This window comes from Cryptotermes secundus, unplaced genomic scaffold, assembly GCF_002891405.2.
Source record: "Cryptotermes secundus unplaced genomic scaffold, Csec_1.0 scaffold1323, whole genome shotgun sequence".
Taxonomy (NCBI): Eukaryota; Metazoa; Arthropoda; class Insecta; order Blattodea; family Kalotermitidae; genus Cryptotermes; species Cryptotermes secundus.
The window spans coordinates 456,203-482,190 of record NW_019727122.1 but is presented as its reverse complement, the minus strand read 5'-3'; the positions used below and the strand labels follow the sequence as shown (position 1 = coordinate 482,190).

At 42.6% G+C, this 25,988-nt stretch overlaps 1 protein-coding gene across 8 annotated transcripts in view; it reads left to right on the top strand.

The window, feature by feature from the left end:
• Positions 1 to 222: 222 nt before the first annotated feature.
• The window catches only part of LOC111864542 (multivesicular body subunit 12A), a 39,712-nt gene continuing 13,946 nt past the window's right edge, over positions 223 to 25,988 (top strand). For 2 of the 8 annotated variants that reach the window (XM_033751475.1, XM_033751474.1), the window contains exons 1-4: positions 223 to 956; positions 3,047 to 3,245; positions 10,624 to 10,753; positions 25,611 to 25,706. In XM_033751475.1, the coding sequence (XP_033607366.1) occupies positions 858 to 956; positions 3,047 to 3,245; positions 10,624 to 10,753; positions 25,611 to 25,706 (524 nt within the window). In that variant the 5' untranslated portion in view covers positions 223 to 857. The remainder of the gene's footprint in view (positions 957 to 3,046; positions 3,246 to 10,623; positions 10,754 to 25,610; positions 25,707 to 25,988) is intronic. The other 6 variants (XM_023851855.2, XM_023851853.2, XM_023851856.2 and 3 more) reach the window with 6 other exon arrangements.

Below are 25,988 nucleotides of genomic sequence, written 5' to 3'. Positions count from 1 at the left end.
GTTTTGAATACAAGTCACTCAGTGTTTCACAAGAAAATCGTAACCGCACTGAGCATTTCCTTCGTGGAATAGAAGTTAACTATGTTACCTATAGAGGTACCATTACCACAATTTCACAATAGTTGTAATACCAGAGTGCCTCTGAAAGATGGCAGGACAGGTGATTCAATGTTGCCAACACGAACTATCGAGCTGATTATTTGCCAGTGGTAGTTGGTGCTCGTAATCGGTCGTAATATGCAATTTGATGGCATATTGTAGTGTTGTATAAGTTGTGTAGTTTTGCAGGGTTAAGCTTATTTCTCATCTTTCTAATTAGTGTGAAAGTCTTCGTCAGTTACAAAAATTTGTACTAACAATTTACACATTTTTGACATTGTTTTTTAAACTACAGTAGTAAACAAGCGGAAATGTTCAATGCATTTTCTTGCATGTTGTATTATCAGTGTCTATTAACCATAGTTTATGACACACAGGTACAGAAGTAGACTTAGGCCACAAGACTTGTTCGAAATCCCGTCTTATATACTAATGACTTAACGTGTTTCTTGCAGTGATAGATAGAAATAGTGTCAACTGTGTGTGAATTAGTAGATGTTATTTACAGAACACAATAAATATGCAGAAAAGAGCATTACACTTAGTTTTCAGTTAATCCATTAGGAGTGAGCTGTAACTGAAAAGTTGGTATGTGTAAGAGAGGAGGTAATATTGTTCAACTATTACTTTTTCTTTACTTAAAAGAATAGGAAGCCCAAGGTTATTAACGGTGTACTTGGCCACAGTTCTTCATAGGAGGGAAGATTTATACCATCAATTATCACTGTCATAAAGGATCAATATATGCAAATTACAACATGATGCACCAAGTATATAAGACACTGCCAGATGATAGGCCAATTATGTCTATACATGTCATTGAAGATCCAGATAAATGTCCCACTGGGTTTGTTGTGGTAAGTGTACTTTTAAATAATAGCACATTTTTTAAACCACATTAAATTGCCAAAAATAATTACAGTTCAGTATCCAAGCTACAGAACTTTAATTTTCAATTTTTTTTTTTTTAGAACTTTGCACTTTAAAAATATAGTTTTATGTTTGTGAACCTGCTTGCTATGAATTAAATAATCCTTCATGAGTGTTCTTCATTGAAATCTATCATTTGCACATTGTATTGTTGGAATGTGTGATAATTTTAATTTTTTTGCCTCTTAACATTATAATTCGCTATAATTCTCTTAATTCCATCAACACAATTATCCATATTAATAGCATTTATTATTCCCAAACTTACCCATCACATATGACTGGAAGATTATGGCCAGGTATCTGCGAAGTGACAGGAGATCAGAAAAGACTTCAGCGTTAATTGTTTATTTTACATTATTATTTTTTTGTATTATTTTAATTGCAATGTCTGAACTCTTGCTTCAGTATCACCCCACGTAAAAATTATGCCTTTGAGATGCATCATGATGTCAGCCTTCAGAGTTTATAAAGATGAACCACTTAGTTTTAGTGATTAAAGGATTATTCAGGTTGTAGGAGGAATAGTTTATGCTGTGTTTTACCAGGTGATATAAAATGTAAGGGAGCTGTCACACAGGACTGTTGCAGTATGGTGGCAACATGATGGTGATATGATTGATGATAACACAATATGGGCCTCACACACTGATGACGATCCACTCAGACGAAATACAGTGGTTCAGTATTGAACATGTAATCAAGCAAAGACGTAATATTGGTTTTTGGATGGACAAGGAGAAGACTGAAAACAAAGAAAATTCTTGTTGTACTCACCCTTCAGCAAAAATAGTGGAGTCTGCAGTTTTGTCATATCTGGAGGACTGGACCAGGGCACTGAAAGAATGGAAAGAATGAAATCCTTTTGCAGGATGGCACCAAGGAACCTTTAAATTGTTAGTAGATCTTGTAGGAGATGAAGTAAAGAAACAGTGTGAACAACAATATGCAGTAGTAGGGGATGCATTGACGTATGAACCTGTGCAGTGTGGCAGTTTCAATTGGTGAACACTTGCCTGAAGATGACCTTGTAAGGATGAAACATTTTGCATGTAAATATGATTTTAATGACATTTTGAAATAAAGGAGGGATTGTGAATGGTTTGTGTTGCATTAGAGGCGGAAGTGATTGGATGACTGGTGCATGAGTGCAACAGGATGCCAAAACATAATATTATTAAAGAAACAGGACACTAACTGGAGAACAGCAGTGCATGTTCAGGAAAGGGTTTTAATTGTGTTAGGTAAAATTACATTACTTTTTATAATTTGTGACTTCTTACATTTATTTCTGTTAAATTTAATGACATATAAAATAATGAAATCTCTTTAGGCCAAGCTAATTTTCTGAGTTGGTCTTAACTCGAAAGTCCTCCCATGCAGTATTGAATACCTGTACTTGGAGGCCAGGGTTGGACACACTCTGATCATTGTGTCTGTGGTGAGGTCCTGTGGTCTAGTGGTCAGAATTCCTGGCTACAGATCCAGAGGCCTGGGTTCGATTCCCGGTGCTACCAGATTTTCTGAGCAGTAGTGGGGTTCACTCGGCCTTTTGAGGATAAATGAGGAGCTATTTCAAGGAAATAGTGGCTCTGGTCTAGAAAACCGAAATTAAGGGGCGTGGGGATTCGTTGCACTGACCATGTGACACCCTTTATCCGCTAAAGTTGTTGCTAACTTCGCCAACAAGTGACGGTTGCTCGGTTGGTATAGTTCACTTATGTATTGAAACTATGGTGGTGGTGTTGTCGTCGTCGTCATCACATTGTATTCAGAGGTTGAATTTGATGACCACAGTGGTGTAGAAGGTTCATTGAGACAGTTGTGACTGAGAATTAGAACGTCGTTCTTGAGTTCCCATTTTTGTTGGGGGTTCATGCTTGAGACATCTGGCAGCAAACACGGAGAATTGCCCTCATTTATAAATGCGGTTCTGATGAAAACGTACTCAGTTGGGTCCAATCAATAGAACTAGCCCCTATCTCTGGAAGCTCAAATAGAATTTTCTTTCTTTTAGGTTTCTCGAACACATGATCAAGATTCGGATGCAGATCTGTGGCGAGAGGGAAGTTTCTTTGGGAAGAAGTGTACGCGTTACATCTGTCTGTCAAAGACTGAGGGTATAACAGATTATATTATAGAGTCAGTAGCCATTATTAATGAAAAGGAAGTGCCACCTGATGGATATGCACTTATCACACGTACAGCTGACACTGGTGAGTAATAGTCTCTTCTCATTATAGCATTACTGACACTCAGTTCCTTTCAAAAAATAGACATGACCTGTCTTGATAGATGTGATCAGTATGGTTGTGTCTTCCCAGCAGGAGACTTGCATGCATGTTTATGGCTGTTGTGACGTGGGAGGATTGTACTCTTGGTAGTTATATATCTTGATGCAGATATACCTGCTTTAACCATTATCATTAGTAGTGTCACTTAAAGTTTCATTCCTAGGTGATGGTTGAAAAATACACTCTCCCCTTGCTTGTACTGAAATGTTGTAACATTTTCTTTCAGTATTAGAGAAGTGATGGGGCATGCGGTAGCGTAGTTGGTTGAGGCACTATGCTACAAGCTGGAAGGTCACAGGTTCAAGTCCTGATGAGGTTATTGGATTTTTTTTTTAATTTACCTAATCCTTCCAGCCGCACTATGACCCTATGGTCGACTCAGCCTCTAACAGAAATGAGTACCAGGAATATTCTTGGAATATTCTTAGGGGAAGAGGGCGGCTGGCGCGTAGAGCTGACAACCTTACCACCATCTGTGAGCCAATTGTGTAGGAAATGTGGGAACCTCAACATCTTGCAACCCTATGGGGCTCCAAGGTCTGTTAACAGGGATACCTTTACTTTTCTTTTTTACTTTACTTATTATGGAAGTGATCAAATCCTCTCATGTAATTTCCAGTAAAGTTGTCTGTCCCTAAGTGATGATTATAATCACACCAATAATTATTGGTCACAATTTGGTAGAAAAATGTGTAACTGTTTGCTGGTCTAATGCCACCCTTGTCCCATCTGACCTCTGTTCTTCTTGCAAAATGTGACTTCTGCTTTACTAATTCTCTTGCTGCTGTTTTCAGTGTTCTATCATATGGAGACTCCTTACATTTGAGAGTACCAAATTTTGTGACCCTTCTTTGTTGCTTAGGCTATTACAAAGAATACATCCAAGTCAGAGGCAGTTGGTCACTTTACATAACATGTTCTTTTATGGTTAGGAATTGTTAACACTCAGCCAATCTCCAAACTGGATGACCATTCTTTGTTGGCTGTCCATAACTGCTTATTCAGTATATTTACAGCTAGCCTCCTTATCTGGAGTGTTACATAAATTTTCATTATTGTGTATCAGTTTAGGTCATACATTTTAACACTTTGCTTCTGGCAATTTAAATATTTAAATCACCCTGGGGACCAGCATTTTTAAACCTACTACCCTAACTTGTGCACTGTTCACTTTAAAAATTAATATAAAATCTCCTAATTAATTTTATGAACTAAAATTTTTTGAGAGCACTTACCAATGCTTCTAAAAGTACTTGAGGGTGTGATATTTCTCGAAACATTCCCCTCTGTGAAGTGGCATTACACAAAACTTGCAAATGTAGGCAGTCCTGCTCCTTTTCTTGTGAATTGCACAAACAAGGCATTGCCTAGAAGGCTGCTTCCCCTTGAAATGTTCACTCTTCACAATTTTTGCGAGGGTATGTTTCCGCATATCACCCGAGAGTCGCCCAGGGGGGTCAAAATGAGGCCTGCGTATGGTGGGAGTAGACGGCCCCGGTCGTACTAATACTGTGTCTGCCGCCACCGTGTGGTCTGTAGCCCAGGCTTTTGCCACATTCAGCAGAAATGCCTTGTATTTCAATTTTGAATGAGGTTTTAGATTTTTGAAAACCTAAAATGAATTGCAAATGGCACAATTTATAAGCCACAAGGCAACTTTCTTTGTCCACTTTAATGTTTTCTGAGGAAGAGAATAATAGGCCAAGTACTGATCGGCTCTATCAGCTCCATTCATGAACATATTATACTCAGAAATACAAACAGGCTTCTTTACCTGTTTATGTCTCCTTTGAACATCAACCATGCTCGAATTGTGAATCGTGGAAATCATATTCACAACACGAGTATCCCTCCAGGACTGAAGAAGAATATCCCCCTTCCTCCTGAATGTGGTTTCACCACGTTTCAGGGATTTACATTTCTCTTTCAGATCTGGAGGAAGGCCTCTGTTCACCCTAATTGTTACACAAACACGTACTTTTCTCAAAAATAGGTGTTCTGCAGTTGCCACACTGTTATAATAATTGTCTTGATAGACATGGTAATTTTGATCAAGATATGGTTCCAAAATGGAAAGAATAGTTTCTTGTAATTTCTTGCCTTCACCAGAATTAATTTCTAAATTTCCAGTATAGCCGAAGTGCTTTCAGTAACTACACGAACAAGTAGGCCATACTTTGTAAGTTTCCCACGATTATATGTTCGCATACGAAGCCTTCCCCTACAAGGAATCACAGATTCGTCCAAAGACAGTTGTTGGTTTGGCTTATAAACTGTCTGAAGTTTTTGAACAAAAAAATTCAATAAGGGCTGAATTTTGAAAAGCCTGCTTATTGATTGTGGTTGGAGTTCATTATCATTGAAATGCAAACCACCAAATTTGCTCAAATCTCTTACGGCTCATTAGTTTGCCGAAAATTGGAATTTCTAAAAATGGATCTGTTGACCAATACTCTTTCAGATTATCCCTCCTTGTATGGCCCATTAGAAAGATTTTGCAAAAAAAATTCTCATTTCTTCTGAAGTGACATCCACCCACTTCAGCGCCTTATAACTTCTGTCATAATGTTCACAGTGTTGGAGATAGTACCTGTTAGTTTCCTGACATAGCGTGTCAAAGAAACTATCTCCAAAAAACAGTTCCGCTATTTCAGACACTTGCATTGGGTCCGATGGAATTTGCTTCACCCCTGGATTTCCAGTAAACTGTCCCAAAGCAGGCGTTTTATCTACTTTTCCCCATGTGGCTCTCCCCGCAATGTTGCTACCTGCACTTTCGTTAGAGCTACCGTCACTTTCACTTTCACTGTCTGTGGCCACAATTTTTTGTTCGCCCCTGCCACACTCACTATCAGATTGTGAGTCACTATCACTAGCAGACTCACAAGAGACGTCAGATAGCTCATCGGAGAACAAGTCAGATATTTCTTCTTCTCCGAGAAAACACTTGGACCTCAACCTCTTCCGACCTTGATCCATTTTGCACTAGTAAGTTCCTGCCTGGTGCATGCAGCTGGAAGATGAAGAAAGGCATTTTCTTTTGGAGTGAGAAAGGAAAACAGTTGGGTCATGTTACTAACTACGAAGCAAACATTCAAGAGGTCTGTCATGCACCAGTCATGTGTCTGCCTGGCGCCAGTGCAAGGTATAGTGTGTTTCAACATAACATGTCCTAAAGTCATAATAATATGCCACCGGTCCGCCACGTTTAAACGCACTGGGCATAAAAATGTGCCACTGGTCCACAAAGTGTTAATGTAATTTATTGTGTTTTACATATTGCTGCAGTGCATGGAATAGTATATTTTTAATGTTTTATAGGCTATGTCAGTATTTATGATATAGGTGATATATAGGAAATTGTGATACAGATGAGTAATTTTGAACTGCCATAACACAAGAAGACTGTTGAGCTCAACTCACATTTAGCATCAAGTCACTTCCATAGCAAGCTAATCAGAGTTCTAGGTTCAGGACACTGCTGAGAGTGCTTTACAGTCGCCAGACTTCTAGAAATATTAACATTACTGCATGTAACAGGGGGTCGAAAAGGTTTTTGAAATTTCTATTGGCCAGAAAAAGGTGGACCTGAAGTTGCCAAGTGAGATTGCCCCAGTTCCAAAAGCCAGCTTTTGAAAGCCACGTGGAACTTAGGCCACAACTTCTGTGCGTGCGTTGTGTGTGTGTGTGTGTGCGTGCGTGCGTGCGTGCGCGCGCGCGTGCGTGCCACTAGGTAACCATATCTTAGAACCTCTCTCAATCGTGTATACCAACCAAATGACTGCCGCTTGTTGGTGACATTAGTGCCAACTTGGTTGTTGCATGGTTAGTGCAATGAACCCCAACAGCCGTTGTTCACTTTTGGACTAAACCCATGGAGTTTATTTTTATTTGTCAGGGGTGTATGGTCTGTGAGTCCTGAGGCTCCAACTGAAGCTGGAGATAGAGTCCAGTCTCCAAAACATTGTTTTAAATAAAAATACAGGACAATGGATAATGTCCAAAAACACAGTAACTTTATCACCTATCTTGTTGTGGAATAGAGTCTGGTGAATAAAAGGAAGATGTTCATTACGACTTTCTTCTAATAAAATTCATGATAAGTTAGTGAATGAGTGGATTTACAGGGGCCTTAATGTCCATGGACATGTGTGCCTGAATATAAGTATATATAAGTATAAGTATATATAAGTATAGTATAAGTATAGTCAAATCATCCTTTACTGAATCCAATATAAAATTTAAAAATTCAACACATCACCTCCAACTAGTGCCAAGGTCAGGAAAATGTGGATCTGTACATCCACTCCCCTGTACATCTTCATGGTGTAGCACTTGAATAGTTAAGCACAGGGACAACTTTACCTTACGAAACTGTATAGTGGCCTAACTAACAGTGCATAAAATTGTGAAAAGCAGCAATGATAAGTAGTGGGTTAAACATGGATAGTAAAACAGGTTATATATGGGCCAGCTATCCCTGTAACAGGTCATGGAGACCCATAGGGTTGTGCGATATCGAGGTTCCCGAATTTTCTAGACAGTCAGTTCACAGATGGCGATAAGGTTGTCAGCCTTACACGCTGGCTTCTCTTTACCGAGCAGGAAGATTCCTGGTACTCATTTCTGTTAGAGACTGAATCGACCTCATGGCCATAGTGCGGCTGGAAGGATTAGGTCAATTGAAGATCTCACTCGCCTCATCAAGAATTGAACCCATGACCTTCTGGCTTGTAGCATAATGTCTCAACCAACCTCACTACCACATGCGTTTCTGCCCATTCTCCTCCTCCTTCCAGCACAGGGCATCCATGAAACACAATAACTGGTAGGATTCCTTGGACAGGGTATCAGCCTCTCACAAGGCTGCTACATGTGTGTACGTACATGTGTGTGTGTGTATGTGTGTGGGGGCTACCTAACACAGACCTATACGCTTTCAGTGGGATTCGAACCCACATTCACAGTGTTCGAGCAGGTGAAGACATTAAATGAATGCCAACAGCATGTGGTGTGCCTTTGCGTTCACTGTATTGAACTCAACTACAGTGAACGCAAAGGTCCCCTTGAAACACAATGATGAGCACACCAGCAAAATACAGAAATAGCTGCACTACATAAAATATATGAAGAAAAAAAATATCGAAAAACAAAATGAAAGTAATAAAAGGAATTACATTTGATTAGTGCACAGTGCATTAGGATTCCTCACATAAGTGTTGCCTGAAGATGGCCTTATAAGGCCGAAACATGTAGTATTATAACAATTCATATATATTTGAATATTTTAATAGTTTTATGTAACATTTTATCAACCACTGTGTGGTATTAGAGTGTGAATCAGCATTGATTGTTGCATTACAGATGGAACATTTGATAGACTGTAAGTGTTACCCCACAGAAGGTATGACCATAGACCAGAATCAAGGAAATTTTGAGGCTGAAGAGCCAGCGCCGACCATAAAAGAAGTAGAACTAGCTATAAAAAATTGAAAAATAATAAAGCTACAGGAATGGATCTCATCATGCCAGAATTAGTTAAATTTGCAGGCCAAGGATATGCTAAGCACTTACATCAGCTAATAGTTAAGATATGGATAACTGAAATAATCCAAGAGGAATGGAACCTGAGTATTGTATGCCCTACCCATAAGAAAGGCGATGTCATTGTATGCTCTAACTATAGAGGAATTAGTCTGTTATGCATAGCATATAAAATATTTTCCAACATTCTATTTAACAGACTCTCTCCCTTTGTGGAAGGTGTAATTGGAGATTACCAATGTGGGTTTCATCAAGGAAGATCAACTAACGATCAGATTTCACTGTCCACCAGGTCCTTGAAAAGTGTAATGAATTCCAAATGAAACACATCATCTTTTCATTGACTTCCGATCAGCCTATGACTCCATAGATAGAGATAGTCTTTTTCTGGCAATGGAAGAGATGCACATTCCACAGAAGTTAATCGCCTTAGTCAGAGCCACTATGAGAAAGACCCAATGCCAAATTAAGATTCAGAATATGTTGTCCAGCCCTATAATAACTAGAAATGGAGTTCGACAAAGGGATTCCCTAGCCTGCCTTTCGTTCAGTATAGCATTAGAGAAGGTAGTTAGAGATGCAGGCATCAACACAAGGGGAACTATATTCTCTAAGTCAGTTCAAATTTTGGCATTTGCAGATGATATTGATATAATTGGTAGAACACAAAATTCTATGAAAGAAGCTTTTCTTAAATTGGACAGAGCAGCAAGAAAGATGAATCTAGAAATTAACCAAAATAAAACAAAGTACATGTCGGTAACCAAGAAAGGCTGTGCTAATGGACCTGCATATATTGAAATTGGCTCATACAAATTTGAGGCTGTATGTAGTTTTACTTACCTTGGATCAGAAGTTAACTGTAAAAATGACATCAGTGATGAAATAAAAAAGTGTGTACTTGCGGCAAATAAATATCTCCATGGCCTTAGGAAACACCTGAAATCCCAATTAATACCCAGGAAAACCAAAACTATGATGTATAAAGTACTTATAAGATCAGTGCTATCTTGTGCCTCTGAGACCTGGCCACTGTCAAGATCGGATGAAAGACTCTTAAGTATATTTGAAAGGAGGATCCTGAGATATATCTTTGGACCAGTGGAAGAAAATGGAATATGGAGGAAGAGGTATAACCATGAGCTATACAAACTGTTTAATGAACGAGACATTATTGGATTTATAAAGGTGAAAATGCTTGAATGGGCTGGACACACAATACGTGCCAGCGAGAATAGAACGATTAAGGAAATAATACTAAACCAGAAGGAAATAGGAGAGTGGGAAGACCAAGATTGAGATGGGAAGAATGTGTGTGGCAGGACATAAGAATTTTAGGTGTAAAGAACTGGAGGAATGTAGCATCGAATGGAGAAGAATGGCGAGCAATCCTGAGGAAGGCCAGGGCTCACAAAGGGCTGTCGTGCCAGTGATGATGATGATGATGATGATGATGATGATAGGTGTTACCCCTACAATGTTTAGGATGATGAGGGTGGTGGTGGTGGCAGCATTAATAATGATGATGAATTTGTGGTATTTTCTATTTATTTTCTGTGGATTATTGTAGCAGTAAAGTAATCAGTTCCCACTTTCTGCAGTTGACTAGTAAATTTTCAATAACATTGGTTATTAGCTTGCATGCAAAATATAGTGTTTCTTGGTTCTGAGATACAGAACTATTTTCCCTACAACAGAAATGTTTATAATTATGTTATGTGTAATAATACATTGTTATGTTAATGTTTGCTTCTAGACCAGCGAGCATGGCGCAAACGACAGCTCTGCTACCGACTGGCAAGACGAAATCAAGCTGCCTCTGCAGTAACAGATATCATCGTGATGGGGCGGCTGAAAAAGGCTCCAAATGGTTTCTCTTTAGCTGGGTATTTCTTACATTTATATGTGATTTTTGTTGCACAGTTGAGCAGAGCATGTAGCATGCATGGGAAAAATGTACAAAATCTGTATTGGAAAACCTCTAAAAGAAAGAGACTGCATCAAAATCTGTGTGTGGATGGGAGAATAATTTTTAAGTGGATCGTGGATAGGCTGTGAGTATGTGGATTGTATTCAGGCAGCTCAGAATAAAGTCCATTGTGGTATGATCTTGTAAAAATTATATTAAAACCGAAGTTTACTGAAATTCAGTGATTGCCACGCCATAGCTCAAGCGGTTAGTTGCTGGCTTCCCATCGCAGCGGCCTGGGTTCGATCCCAGGTCTGGTCAAGTGGGATTCGTGGTGGACAAAGTGACGCTGGGGCAGGTTTTCTCTGAGTACTTCGGTTTCCCCTGCCAATCTTCATTCCACCAATTGCTCCACAATCACCCTCACCTATCATCTGGGGCTGGTACAATAGGCCAGAAGTGTCCACAGTACAAGGGACTTAGTCCCACCCCACTAGCAATAAAACAAAAAGGTCTGTGATTTCCTTGACTAGCTGAGTGACTGTCAACTTCTCAGGAAGGACTCTGTTGCATGGAGGTAGTATGGAACTGATGGATGTTTACTGTGTTAGTACCAGCCCCCATGCTGGACCACATTTGAAAGTCTGAAACAACCTCCAGAACAAATGCCTATGTCATATTTCCAACATTACACTGTAGTAAGTTCTTTTACTGTCTTCTTTAAAACACTATGCTAAAAGATGGAAGGTCGCGGGTTCGATTCCCTGTGGAGTCATTGGATTTTTAAATTGATGTAATCCTTCCAGCCATACTATAGCCCTGGGTTTGACTCAGTCTCTAACAGAAATAGTACCAAAAAATCTTCCTGGGGGTAAAGGGTAGCTGGCGTGTAAGGCTGGCAACCTCACCGCCATCTGTGAACCGATTGTCTGTTACAAGGATAGCTTTACCTCCCCTTCCCCCCACTGTAAGAAGCTTTTTTGCTGTCTTTCCAGTATAGTGTTCCCCTCTGTCTCTCTGTCACTTTACACATGCACTGGGCCCTGCTGCAGATATAATGTGAGCCAATGTCCTGAACTAGCAAGAGTGCCTGCAGACTTGTTTGAGATAGTTCTGCTATTTCAGAGCCCATGTTATTTCTTTGAAAACTGGTGTAATTTCAACATTTTGCACACTATGTTAACATTTACCAGTGAAAGATCAGAAAATGAAACAGCTTTTTCCACTGCTTCTCAAGAGTTCCTTCAGAACAAGTGCTGTGACAGTGTTTGAAGTGTAGTATCCTACTTACAAGAGCATCCTGGTAGTCACCTGGCTCCATAAGGTAACGGACCAGATGACAGAATGTTTTAAGCAAGCTATGGCCTCACAGTCACACAGGATATGTGTGGCTGATTCATCATTTTCTAGGCACCTTTCACAAATGGGGCTATCCATCAATCCAGTTTTGAAGAGGTATCCTGTCAGGTGGCAGTGTCCTGTTAGTAGACCTGTCACCCACCACAAATGGTTTTTGTTTGGTTTTAACAGTTCCTTGGTCCTTCTGACAGAGGGTCCTTGGAAGAATCCCTTTGCCTGTGTGAATCCTGTTAGGGACTCCCAGTATTCGTGATGGTCTCTGTCCAGTCCCTGACAGCTGTCTTGGCAACTCATACTGAGAACCTGCAAGGTGGTTCAGGTCCTATAAAGAGTCATTCAGATCCCGGTTTTGCCACTTGATCAGCAGTTTTATTGCCTTCAGTGATGTTGGACCCCTGCACCCATATTAGTTGAACTTGGTTATGTTCAGCCAGTTTCGTGAGGGACTGATGGCAGTCCCAGACCAGTTTTGAATTGATCTGGTAATTGTGAAGTGCTTTAATTGGAGTGTTGTGCCGCAAATTTTGAGACTAGAAATCAAAATCATTGCCTAAACATTACGAGAGCATTTCACAGTAAGTAGAGCAGTGATGGCCACACATAGGCTGTGGAACGCGGTCAACAAACATCGTAGTCAGCGAAGTCTCATACGATCGCTCCACTTTGTAAGTGGCGTTTGTAAACAACTGGAGACCATGAAATTACAAAATGCAAAGAGGGAGGTGCCGCGATTGCCCGTGACGAGTCAAACTTAGCCAATTAGAATTTCCCGTTTTAGAAATTGAGAATGAAGGGAGAAGTTAACCTCCCTCTCTGCTAGCTGCTGTGACAGCGATTTTAATAATATAAAAATGAGGAAAAAGAAATTGAAACGGAGATCTAAAAACAATCTAAAAACGTAACAGTTAGCTGGAGGCTCTCTCTGACATGGGTACTACAAGTGGTGGTGTCGCTGCGTCTGTATCTCAAGTCATGTTTGCTCATACTAGCCATGCTGTTAAACTTTATGGTTGTTGGTAAATTGTTGTTTGTTAAATGTGAAAAGCAATCTCCATTGCGCCCAGCGAGTTTTCAGGTAGAATATGAAAAATGATGTAACAATTAATAGACAAGGTTGCTAGCGTAGTAAATATGGTTAACGTTAGATAATGTGTCATGATTTACTGGTAGTATGCAGAGCACGCATATTTGTTGTTCATAGTAGTGACCATTGATTTGTGATAAATATACGTTGGCTTTTAGTATGTATAACTTCAGGGGCAGATTATTTTAAGGGTGAAGTATGATGATAGAATAGTGTAGAATTGTGTAATGAGTAGTAGGGAAAAGAGAGAGAGAGACAGACTCAAGTCCTGCACCCTAGAAGGGGAGATCATGATGAAGTCATTGCGTGGTCAAGTAAAGACACTATGTCATCCCGACTGAAAGTTGGCTTTGTTAATACTGTAAATAGGATATAAATTAAAGTGTAAATAGATCAGTGACATAGGGTAGGACGGAGATGGTGTATCGAGTAATAGTAATGAAGGAAGTGACAGTCTCAAGACATCGGCTCTAGGCGAGAGATTAGGATGAAATTCAGAACTAATAATGAAAGGATACCATGTGTAAACCGACAGCACATCGGTATTTCTGTATTGTATATAATAGTCTAAATAGACAGTGTAATTAGGGTAGGAAGTACCCAGAGTATGATTCACACTCACAAACTCCACCCTTTTCCCAGTTCCGACGAAAGGCAGAACTGAGCCCAGGCAGCCAACGGCAGCCGGAAGCAACTTGCAGTAAGGGTTATGAGAGTCCTAGTTAAGGGTGAGAGACTAATAGTATACAAGAGGATGCGTCCTGATGGAACAAGGGACGAGTAATTTAGTATCACTTCATTAGCCTCTTCAGGCATAACAAAGTGATGAGAGAAGTGGGGGATTGGCCAATGAGAGGTGGCTGACACAGAGAATTAGTAATTCTGTTTTACTCACCCCTGCCATCACAACATTACCTATAATACGGTGGTGGGACGAGTCAACGCAGGGTTAACTGACGTAGTGAATGGACTAGCCAAAGAGAGATGGCAGCCGTAATGAATTAGTAGTTGTATTTAACCCACCCCCATCACTAAGACATAATAATTGGTGACAGTGGTGAGATATCCAGTCCACCCCTGTCACAGAGGCATAATATATGGTGTGACAGCCAATGGGTAGAGTCGGGTCAGACCCGACATGCCCGCTCTATGCCATTACAAAGAGGCGCCCGTGATGGCGGGGCCAGCCAACAAAGAACGCTCGACTACCGCACTACCGGCACTTAGTATTTTCATCAACCCCCTTTTAAGATGTAATATATGGTGGCAGCTGTATGCAACGGAGGAGGTCCAGAGCCAGGAGAATCCTGAGAGCAATTTATTATTATTTTCATCAACCCCCCCCCCTTACAGCATAATATGTGGTGGCAGTGGAGGGATACCTACACGCCCCCCTGTCACCACGGCGCAACATGGAGGTTGACTATCTGTTAAAATGTAGATGTTTCTGTTGCTGTAGTTCCTTTTCTCAACTGGGCATGTCTTAACAGCATACACTTCTACCTGGAATGTTGTGGCGTATCGTCGAAGGCTGAAGCTAAACTTCTGCCTTGTGCCAGAACCATACCCTAGCCAGCTCCAGTGCCTTTATTGGTCTTGTTTCCATCTGTGTACCAGTGTAACCCTCTTTTCTTAACGGGTTGAAACCTGTCCTTCCATTCATTTCTCTCAGTCCTCATCTGTAGGATGGGTTCATGCCCTGAGTCATGTGTGTGTGTTCAAAACCTTCGAATGTTGGTTTCTGTTGATTGCCACAGTAAAGTCTGTAAATTCCTGCTCTGGTTTCAGCCTCCAACTCTAAGTGCTTTGGGGAGAGTTGAATGAGGACCTCAGTTGCAGCTGTTGGAGCTGTTTGCACTGCTCCAGTAATGCCCAAGCAGGCCATCCTTTGCAGTTAAGTTTGGCCTTCCTTGTTTTGAGTTTGATCCCAGGCCACCACACAGTAGCAGCATAGGTGACTATGGATCTTACAACCATGGTGTATATCCAGTACATCACCTTTGGTTTCAGCCCCCAAGTTTCTCCAGATGTGTCTCTGTGCATCCAGGTCTTGTTGGTTACCCCATGCAGCTGCTTTTTCAGTGTCAGCCCCTTGTCTAAGGTATTTGACCTCACTGGACAGCTGGATAGTTTCATTGAACAGGGTTCGCTCCTTGGGTCCCCTGATGTCTCTCTTCGTAGTAAAAGTTGTTATTACTGTCTAAATGAGGTTGAGAGACCCATTTGTCATATCGCACCACTGTTGATCTGTACCTGTGGCAAGACCTTGGGCAGGGTCCAAGGGATTTTCCGTTAATTAGGATTGCAGTATCATTTGCATATCCTACTGTATTGTTATTAAGCTTCCATAGAGGTTTGTCCACAACCAGACTCCACAGCAGAGGTGAAAGCACACCTCCCTGCAGGCATCCCCTAACCATGAACACCATCAAGGTTTCTCCTGACAAAGTGGTTATTATGATCTTGCTTTCCATCATAGAGCAGATCCACCTGCAAATAGCAGGCTCAATACCATGCCTTCCAGCAGCCTGTGTTATTACATCAAAAGTTTATGTCAAGGAATGCTCATAGGGCTAATTCCTTGTATCCAGTAGCACTTCTTCTGTGTGTTACCACATTGTGAATTGCAGTTTCAGTGGATTTGCCAGTTTGGTAAGTATTGTGACGTGTTGCGCTATGCAGGACACCCCTCCCCCCACCAGTGGTGACATAACACCATCAGAGCACTGTCGTTACTAGGGTAGCAGGCTAGTCAACACTCCTTCCCCTACCCCGCCTCTCCCCGCGGTGACGTAACATGGGATGCCGCCGTTGCTACACAGCAGGAAACAACTCCCGACAGTGTTGCTAGCAACACGGCGCCAGACAACAGTGGTGCCTATTACGTGGCTGTTTTCTGTGTTGTCCGGAACAAGGCTAAATAAGGAGCAGCGAAGACTATTCACGGTTAGTTCTCGAGTTACGAGTTTACGAGTTAGTTCTCAAGTTCTCGAGTTACAAGTTATGAGTCAGCCAGGCAGTCAACCAGCATGTGCAGTGTAGTATTTGTGATACGGCCGATGGCAGTAATTGTCAGACTGTAATTTGTGTGATTGTAAGAGCGAATGTGAAATAAAATTCGCTATATCCAGTAAGGCGTGAAGTTATTTGTCGCGTTATACACCAACATGTGACAGTACGAAGCGGGACCCAAAAATAACCGGAACCGACCTGTTGCACGCGCATGCTTTGTAGTTACGAGTTGTGCTGCTAGGTGGTGTTAGCTGGGGGTCTCCCGTGACTGTTAGTGAGCTGGCGTCAGTCTGAGTTAAGTGGTTTGTCTATGGTGCTCTGTTGTGTGTGTTCCTGTTTCAACCCTTTGGCGATTAGTGAGATGGCCAACCAGAAGGAACAAAGAGTGTATGTGAAATTTTGCTTTCTGTTAGGGAAAACTGCAGCCGAGACTGTTGGGATGCTTCGGCAAGCCTTTAATGATGATGCTTTGGGGAAATCACAGGTCTGCGAGTGGTTTTCCCATTTCAAATCTGGCAACATGTCAACAGAAGACATGCCACGCCCCGGGTGTCCTTCGACAGGAAGAAATGACGAAAACATTGCCAAAATCAAATGTGCAATTGATGAAGATCGTCGAAAGACCATTGACCAACTTTCTGAGGAAACGAACATCTCATGGAGCACGGTCCAGCGAATTTTAACCGAAGGTTTGCACATGAGACGGGTGTCTGCAAAATTTGTTCCTCGCTTGCTCGAAGATGACCAAAGAGAAAACCGCGTGAATGTTTGCCGCGACTTGAAGAGTGAAGTGCAGAACGATCCAGAATTTCTGAAAAGAATAGTGACTGGCGATGAGTCTTGGTGCTACGGGTACGATCTAGAATCAAAGCAATCATCAAGCCAGTGGAAAACTCCAACTTCACCACGACCGAAGAAAGCGCGTCAAGTGCGATCCAATGTGAAAACAATGTTGATTTTTTTTTATGTGAATGGCTAATATACTAATATACAGTTCAATAAAAATGCAAAAATAGAAAATAACAAAAATAAATTCCAGTTATTTTTGGGTCCCCCCTCATATGTTGGTTTCGGTGAGAGGTTGCTCCTTCAGCACACCTTCTGTAATTTGCCTATCCACCAACTTCTCCATCGTCTTCAAGAGGAAAGCCAAACGGCTGATAGGATGATAAGCCTTAGCCTCAGTGTAATCAGATTTCCAGGGGTTTGCTATGAACATCAAAGAAAACGGTCAGCAGTGTCTTTACTCGACTCTTTTGCGTGCGAACTTTCTTTGATTTCGGCTTCTTTGGGCTGAACCATGCTGCATGCTGCACTCTGCTGCTTTATGAGAGGCTCATATTGAAAACACCATGTCTCATCACCAGTAACTATTGATTTTGTAAATTTTGTATCACTTCGGGCCGACCGTAACATGTCTTTGCAGTGTTCCACTCTGGCATGTTTTTCATCGCCTGACAGCGCTTGCAGTACAAGCTGCTCACAGACCTTCCATTTGCTCAAATCCTCAGTCAAAATTTGATGCACAGTACTTTTTGGTATTCCCAAAAGCTCCTCGATGAGTCTTGCAGAAACACATCTGTCTGATGCAAGTATTTCGGTCACTTGTTTCACATTTTCTTCAGTGCGACTTGTTCTTGCTTTGATGCACGTGGACCGTCTTCAGTGTCCTCCCTGCCGTCATCATTTTGTATGCTTCTCTGGCTGTTTTCCCTAACTTCAGACAAAATTTGATGTTGGCTCTCTGTTCAACCACCATTTTCTGTTGAGCGTCAGAACAGTACTGTTACATTCGAGGTCGGAACACCTAATGCAGCAATGCTTGCGCTTTGAAATTATAGATGGCCACAGGTGATACTTCAAGAATCTTAATGCCACAACTTGCCAACAGATGGCATTGCAGGGCAAAATTAAAAGAAATGAGTCCTAACGGATCCTGGACACACCGTGTACGACAGGCAGGCTGTAAATATGCGGCACAGGTATGGGACTAGGTGCTGTACCCTCCTGCAAAAGTGCTCATACAATTTCATATGTTCCTGGTGATTCAAATAGTTTAAAGGTGCCTAATAACCACCTAATTTTATATTATCAGTTATATTCCTGGCCAGGTTCCAGTCAGTCCCTGTTCATTCTGCCTCTTCATAGGTCCAGGTTCTGCTGCCTCATGTCCATAATTTGAATCATCAGTCAGCATTCATTCAGGAAAGTGAACTCTGAAGATTCGGAGTCTTCCTTCATGTCTGAGTGCACTGCACATCAGGTAGTTTGATAGTGCAGACTGGTACTTTCCAGTTATCCTGATAGGGCAAGATAATGGCCTGTTGCAGCTGGCCAGCAGCCAGGAAGTAAAATGGTAAGGCAAAGTTGTCCCTGTGCTTAACTAATTAAGCACTATGTCATGAAGGCGATTGGGGGAGTGGATGTGTAGATCCACATTTTGTGGACCTCGGCACTAGTTGGAGGTGAGTGGTCAGCTTCACGCCCCTGCCGCTTTATCCCCAGGGAAAGAGTCCCTGGTACCAATTCAGTAGGAGGCTGGGTGAGCCCCAGAGCCAGTCTGGACAACTTGGAGAAGAGAAGATTCTTGACTCTACTGGGACTCGAACCCCGACCCCTCTGTCATCCAGTCCATAGCCAGTCTCTATGCCATCTGTACTATCCCTACTCCCAGGAAAGACAAATTTGGATTAATTCTTGGTATCCCTGGATATTCAGATCTGTTTCCTGTTACAATATCTTCTTTCCAGTTATTTTATCTTGCCACATGACATGCCTTCTTTTACCCTTTCGGCTGACACAGTGAAGATGGAGCTAGTTTGGCTCACTGCTGAGCCTGTTGGATGAATGTTCAAAATCTTGAACAGTGTCATCACTTGCCCCACCTTCATACAGCAGTGTGCTTGTGAGATAGTGTTGGAAGCACTGAGATATTTGCAGTTACTTTCATAAGGTGATTTTCTCTTAAGTCATGTGCATCGGTATGATCTCGGGCATTTTGTAAAAATGATATGGTTACTGTTAGTAGAACTGCCAGATTTTAAAGGACCAATGCTTGTGAATATTTTGTTTAAATCAACAAGACAATTTCAACCATTTGAAGCCTGAAATTCCTCTCAATAATATTTCAAAATTCAATTCCCATGTCACAGAAAATACTGCAATCTCCACTTTAATTTTAAAGTATCCGGTACATGTGCTTTAAAGAGTCTTTATGATTTTTCTGACCTTGTTTCTAATTAAGTTAATATCTGCATTAATTGGTTTTAAAAGAAAATATGAAGGTCACAGTTTCTCCACATGAAAGGTTTTATAACATAATGAGCATTACCTGATATACATATATGGTATGTATAGTTCATATATTTTAATTTATGTGGTACAGAAATATAGCATTTAATGATTTCTTTTGGAAGCAGCGGTTTTAACACAAAACTCAGGAAAATCTTAAACAGAGGTGCATTAACTTTAAGTTTATTGACTTGGGATCCTTGAACGGTGGTGTGTTCATTAAAATATTTAAAGTCAACAATGTGTTGGAAGCTGGATGTGCTTCCATCATCAGGCCTACTTTTTCTTTCTTGGGGTGTGGTGAGACTGAGTCCACTTGGTATGTTGGCCACTAATTGTCCTATTATACCAGCCGCCGATGATAGACGAAGATGAATGTTGAGCAGTTGGTCTAATTAGAACTGGCAGTGTAAACTGAAGTACTCAGAGAAAACCTGCCCCAGTGCCACTTTGTCCACTAAAAATCCCACATGATCTTACCTGGGCTCGAGCCTGGGCTGTCATGGTGGGAAAACGGCAACTAACCGCCTGAGCTATGGCACAGCTGTCATCAGGTGTAAGTAGGACAAGTGATCGTACTTAGTTGGGCTTATCAGAAGGAGCCCATTGATTCAGACCAACTCCTAACATGCTCACCTGACTAGGGTCGTCTCCCCACCCCCCATCATCTGGTGTTGGAAGTGAATCCAGCTTCCCAAATGTGTATTTTAAATATACCCAAATTAATAGCAGCATTCATAGTCTAGGGGTAACATTCCCACCTCATGACTCAAGGTACATGGGTTCAAACCCGGCGGAAGTCGTGGAATTTTTAAGGGTGGAAAAATTCAGGGAACAAGTCCTCTGGGAGGGACTTTAAGCCGTGTGTCCCATGTTGTAGATTTACAGCACGTAAAAGAACCTCATGTCTCTAGGAGACCTCTGAGCTAAATTAAGCAACAGTCTCCAGCCCAAGTAGTTTCCAGTGCCTCTGGTAGAAGGGGGAAGTATCAAGGTACTGAGGGCCGACCTCGTTGGCTCAACGGGTCTGATAGCACGCACCAGTACCAGTAAGGTATGGAGACTGGTAGAATATCAAAGGGGGACGTACAATAGATCAACAACTGGTCACGGTGCATGGGGAAACCCACCCCCTCCAATAATAATAATAATAATACCCAAGTTAATGGACAATGTCTGTCTGTATGTTGACTTGGAATCATTGAAATTGTAGGTTAATAAGGAAAACTTCAAATCAGGGAACATTGGGAGGGTTCCACTGTATTTAATATTGGTGTGTAATACAGCTGGAATTCAGAAAATATTCCACAGTTTGCAGAGTTCCATCATGTGGGCAGATTTATACATACTTCTGACATATGAACTATTACTAACATTGAAGAAAGCGGCCTCCGTAGTCTAGAGGTAACGTTCCCACCTCATGACTCGTGGTACGCGGGTTCAAACCCAGCGGAGGTCGTCGAATTTTTAAGGGCGGAAAAATTCAGGGAACAAGTCCTCCGGGAGGGACTTTAAGCCATGTGTCCCGTGTTGTAGCTTTATGGCACGTAAAAGAACCTCATATCTCCAAAGGAGGTCACTGAGCCAAATTCGAGGACGTTTCCCGCCCAACAGTAGTCCCTAACGCCTCTGATAGATGGGGGAAGCATTATAGACACCACCAAGCAAGTGGAGGCTGAACTCGCTTGCTCGGCAGGACTGATGGTACGCACCATTATCGGTAGGGTATAGAGACTGGTAGAATATCATAGAGGGAAGCACAATGGACCAATACGGTCTAAGTGCATGGGGAAAACCCACCTTCTCCAATAACTAACTAACATTGAAGAAAGCAGTCTTCTGGGATTTGGCATCATATATATGTAGTGTTAACCAACGTTTCGGAGGAAGATATCGCCTCCATCTTCATTGTAGAAGGAAAAATATAAGAAATCCGCAAGCGAAGAGACCGTGAGAACCGGTAAAAGCAGACTGGTGTTGGAAATATAAACAGCTATGTGAGAGCAGTGAAGGAAAGGGGGAAGGGCAAGTATACAAGTGAAATCAGTAGTGTTGGAGGGGGGGGAAGGATCTGGGATGAGCAGGGTTTTGTGTTGGGGGAGAGAAAGGCAAGGTTAAAGGCTGGACACTAACCCTTAAGCTGGGGGTGGGGGCTGGGGGTTGTTATGTTAGTCGGTCATGGCCTGTGTAGCCTTCTGGATCTGGCATCATATTACGGGGTTTTTTAAGAGAACAGATGAGAGGCTTCCATGACTTGCTGAGACAGGATGGAGTTCAATCTCAATGGCTTCCCTAATGATGTGATCCATATAGCGGGTCTTGGGGCAAGGATGGAGATATATCCCAGATTAATGCTGTGTTCAACTATGGCTGACTTGTCCAGATGTTCGAGACAGATGTGCTGCTGATGCTCGTTCAACCTCATGTCCATGGAGCGGCCTGTCTGCCCAATATAGACCTTTCCGCAGTCGCATGGGATACTGTATACACCCGGTGTCCTTAGGCCCAGGCTATCTTTAACCGGCCAGAGGAAATTGGATAATTTGTTTGGAGGCAGACCCACTGTTTTGATGTTGTGCCAGGACAGCACTCTGCTGATATGGTTGAATATGGTCCCGACATAGGGAAGGAAGGCGACTGAGCCTTGTTTGTCTTCAGGCCGGCTGATGTTGGGCCGATGGTTGAGAACTCTGGGGATCTGCCAGTTGTTGTATCTGTTCTTCTTGAATACATCCCTCAGGAGCACCAACTCTGCATGTAGGCTGTCTTGATCATACAGTGCTCTAGCCCTGTGCACCAATATGGGAAGTGCAGCTTGCTTGTTGGAAGGGTGGTGGTGGGATACAGTGTTAAGGTAGAGGTTTGTATGGGTGAATTTGCGGTACACTCTATGGCTCAGAGAACCATCGGGTCCCCTGTAAATATCTATATCGAGGAAGGGGAGGTGGTCTTCAGTGGTGGATACTATTTAGGTGGTTCAGGAAGTCCTTGAGCTTGTCGGGCCTGTGTGGCCAGATGATGAAGGCATCGTCCATGTAGCGAAACCAGCAGCGGGGCTTGTGTGGGGCCAAGTCAAGTGTCCTCTCTTCGAAGTCCACCATATAGAGGTTAGAGATGACCAGAGAAAGTGGTGAGCCCATCGCCACACCATCGTTTTGTTCATAGAACTGGCCATTGAAGTTGAAGTATGAGGTTGTCAGGATATGGCAGAAGAGTCTCAAGATGTCTTCTTCGAAATGTTGTCCTAGCAGATCCATCGTATCCTTTATAGGCACCCTGGTGAAGAGTGACACTACATCGAAACTGACCATTATATCGGGATGAACATGGAGAGAGTCCAATGTGTGGACACATTCCATGGAGTTACTTACGTGGTGTGGACCGTTGCCAGTGTATGTGCTCAGTAGGCCAGCCAAGTGTTTGGCCAGGCGATAGGTAGGAGAGCCAATGGTGCTCACATTGGGCCTTAGTGGAACGTCAGGCTTGTGGATTTTCGGCAACCCATAGAGTCTAGGTGGTCTGGACCATTGAGGTCGTAGCTGTTGGCAGACCTCCTCAGCAATCGGGGACTTTTTCATGAGAAGAACAGTCTTGCTCTCTATGGTATCAGAACCATCGGGTCTCCTGTAAATATCTATATCGAGGAAGGGGAGGTGGCCTTCAGTTTCAGTTTCCATTGTGATCTGAATGCACTGGTGGATACTATTTAGGTGGTTCAGGAAGTCCTTGAGCTTGTTGGGCCTGTGTGGCCAGATGACAAAGGTGTCGTCCATGTAGCGAAACCAGCAGTGGGGCTTGTGTGGGGCCAAGTCAAGTGCCCTCTCCTCGAAGTCCACCATATAGAGGTTAGAGATGACCAGAGAAAGTGGTGAGCCCATCGCCACACCATCGTTTTGTTCATAGAACTGGCCATTGAAGTTGAAGTATGAGGTTGTCAGGATATGGCAGAAGAGTCTCAAGATGTCTTCTTCGAAATGTTGTCCTAGCAGATCCATCGTATCCTTTATAGGCACCCTGGTGAAGAGTGACACTACATCGAAACTGACCATTATATCGGGATGAACATGGAGAGAGTCCAATGTGTGGACACATTCCATGGAGTTACTTACGTGGTGTGGACCGTTGCCAGTGTATGTGCTCAGTAGGCCAGCCAAGTGTTTGGCCAGGCGATAGGTAGGAGAGCCAATGGTGCTCACAGTGGGCCTTAGTGGAACGTCAGGCTTGTGGATTTTCGGCAACCCATAGAGTCTAGGTGGTCTGGAACATTGAGGTCGTGGCTGTTGGCAGACCTCCACAGCAATCGGGGACTTTTTCATGAGAAGAACAGTCTTGCGCTCTATGGTATCANGTCCACACATTGGACTCTCTCCATGTTCATCCCGATATAATGGTCAGTTTTGATGTAGTGTCACTCTTCACCAGGGTGACTATAAAGGATACGATGGATCTGCTAGGACATTTCGGATCCTTCTTCAACTTCCTGTAGGCCTTATCCTCCAAGAGAGCAGCGATCTTTCGGTTGTAGTCAGACATATCCAGTACCACGGCCACATTACCCTTGTCAGTNGACAACCTCATACTTCAACTTCAATGGCCAGTTCTATGAACAAAACGATGGTGTGGCGATGGGCTCACCACTTTCTCTGGTCATCTCTAACCTCTATATGGTGGACTTCGAAGAGAGGACACTTGACTTGGCCCCACACAAGCCCCGCTGCTGGTTTCGCTACATGGACGATGCCTTCATCATCTGGCCACACAGTCCCGACAAGCTCAAGGACTTCCTGAACCACCTAAATAGTATCCACCACTGAAGACCACCTCCCCTTCCTCGATATAGATATTTACAGGGGACCCGATGGTTCTCTGAGCCATAGAGTGTACCGCAAATCCACCCATTCAAACCTCTACCTTAACACTGTATCCCACCACCACCCTTCCAACAAGCAAGCTGCACTTCCCATATTGGTGCACAGGGCTAGAGCACTGTATGATCAAGACAGCCTACATGCAGAGTTGGTGCTCCTGAGGGATGTATTCAAGAAGAACAGATACAACAACTGGCAGATCCCCAGAGTTCTCAACCATCGGCCCAACATCAGCCGGCCTGAAGACAAACCGGGCTCAGTCATCTTCCTTCCCTATGTCGGGACCATATTCAACCGTATCAGCAGAGTGCTGTCCCGGCACAACATCAAAGCAGTGGGTCTGCCTCCAAACAAATTATCCAATTTCCTCCAGCCAGTTAAAGATAGCCTGGGCTTAAGGACGCCGGGTGTATACAGTATCCCATGCGAGTGCGGCAGGTCTATATTGGGCAGACAGGCCGCTCCATGGACATGAGGTTGAAGGAGCATCAGTGGCACATCCGTCTTGAACATCCGGACAAGCCAGCCATAGCTGAACACAACATTGATTTAGGACACCGTATTCAGCTTCAGAATACCTCAATCCATGCCACGAAGACCCGCTATATGGATCACATCATTAGGGAAGCCATTCAGATTGAACTTCATCCCGAAAATATGAACAGAGGGGGGGGGGTTGTCTCAGCAAGTCATGGGAGCCTCTCATCTGGTCTCTTAAAAAAACCCCTGTGATATGATGCCAGATCCAGAAGGCTACACAGGCCATGACCGACTAACATAACAACACCCACCTCCCACCCCCAGCTTAAGGGTTAGTGCCCAGCCTTTAACCTTGCCTTTCTCTCCCCCCAGCACAAAACCCTGCTTGTCCCAGCTCATGCCCCCCTCCGACACTACTGATTTCTCTTGTATACTTGCCCTTCCCCCCTTCCTTCACTGCTCTCACATAACTGTGTATATTTCCAACACCAGTCTGCTTTTACCGGTTCTCACGGTCTCTTCGCTTGCAGATTTTGTGTATTTTCCTCCTACCCTGAAGATGGAGGCGATACATTCCTCCGAAACGTTGGTCAACAGCACATATACACGGTGCCAAATCCTAGAAGACTGCTTTCTTCATAATCACCGCTGTGAAAGCCTCAAATCTTACATATTACTAACATTGTCTGTTTCTGATTGCTTCAATCATTGCACTTTTTTTTTTCATTACTTTATTTCAGAGAAATTAATGGGATGACTGTGTGCTTTAAATGTGGACCAAGTTTAGCACCTGTAAATAAACCCAGTGCAACACAACCATCCCAGTTGCTTTACAGGTATGATGTATGTTATCAGTCATAAGATTGTGCGTATAGTCAGTAGTATGAAAGTTAGCTCAAATTTATTTTCAATGATGGTTCAAGTAGAAGTGGACTTGTCAGGTGGTGAACCATTGTGGCTTTCAGAAGGATGAAGTGAATACGCAGGTCTGTTTGTAGATGGAGTGAGTTTGATTGGCACATATACGTTATAAGCATTTCCATATTTACTGTTCTTAGATTTTATATGGCACAAAACACTAATAGAACTTGCAATTATCTCCCTGTTTCTGTTTCTGT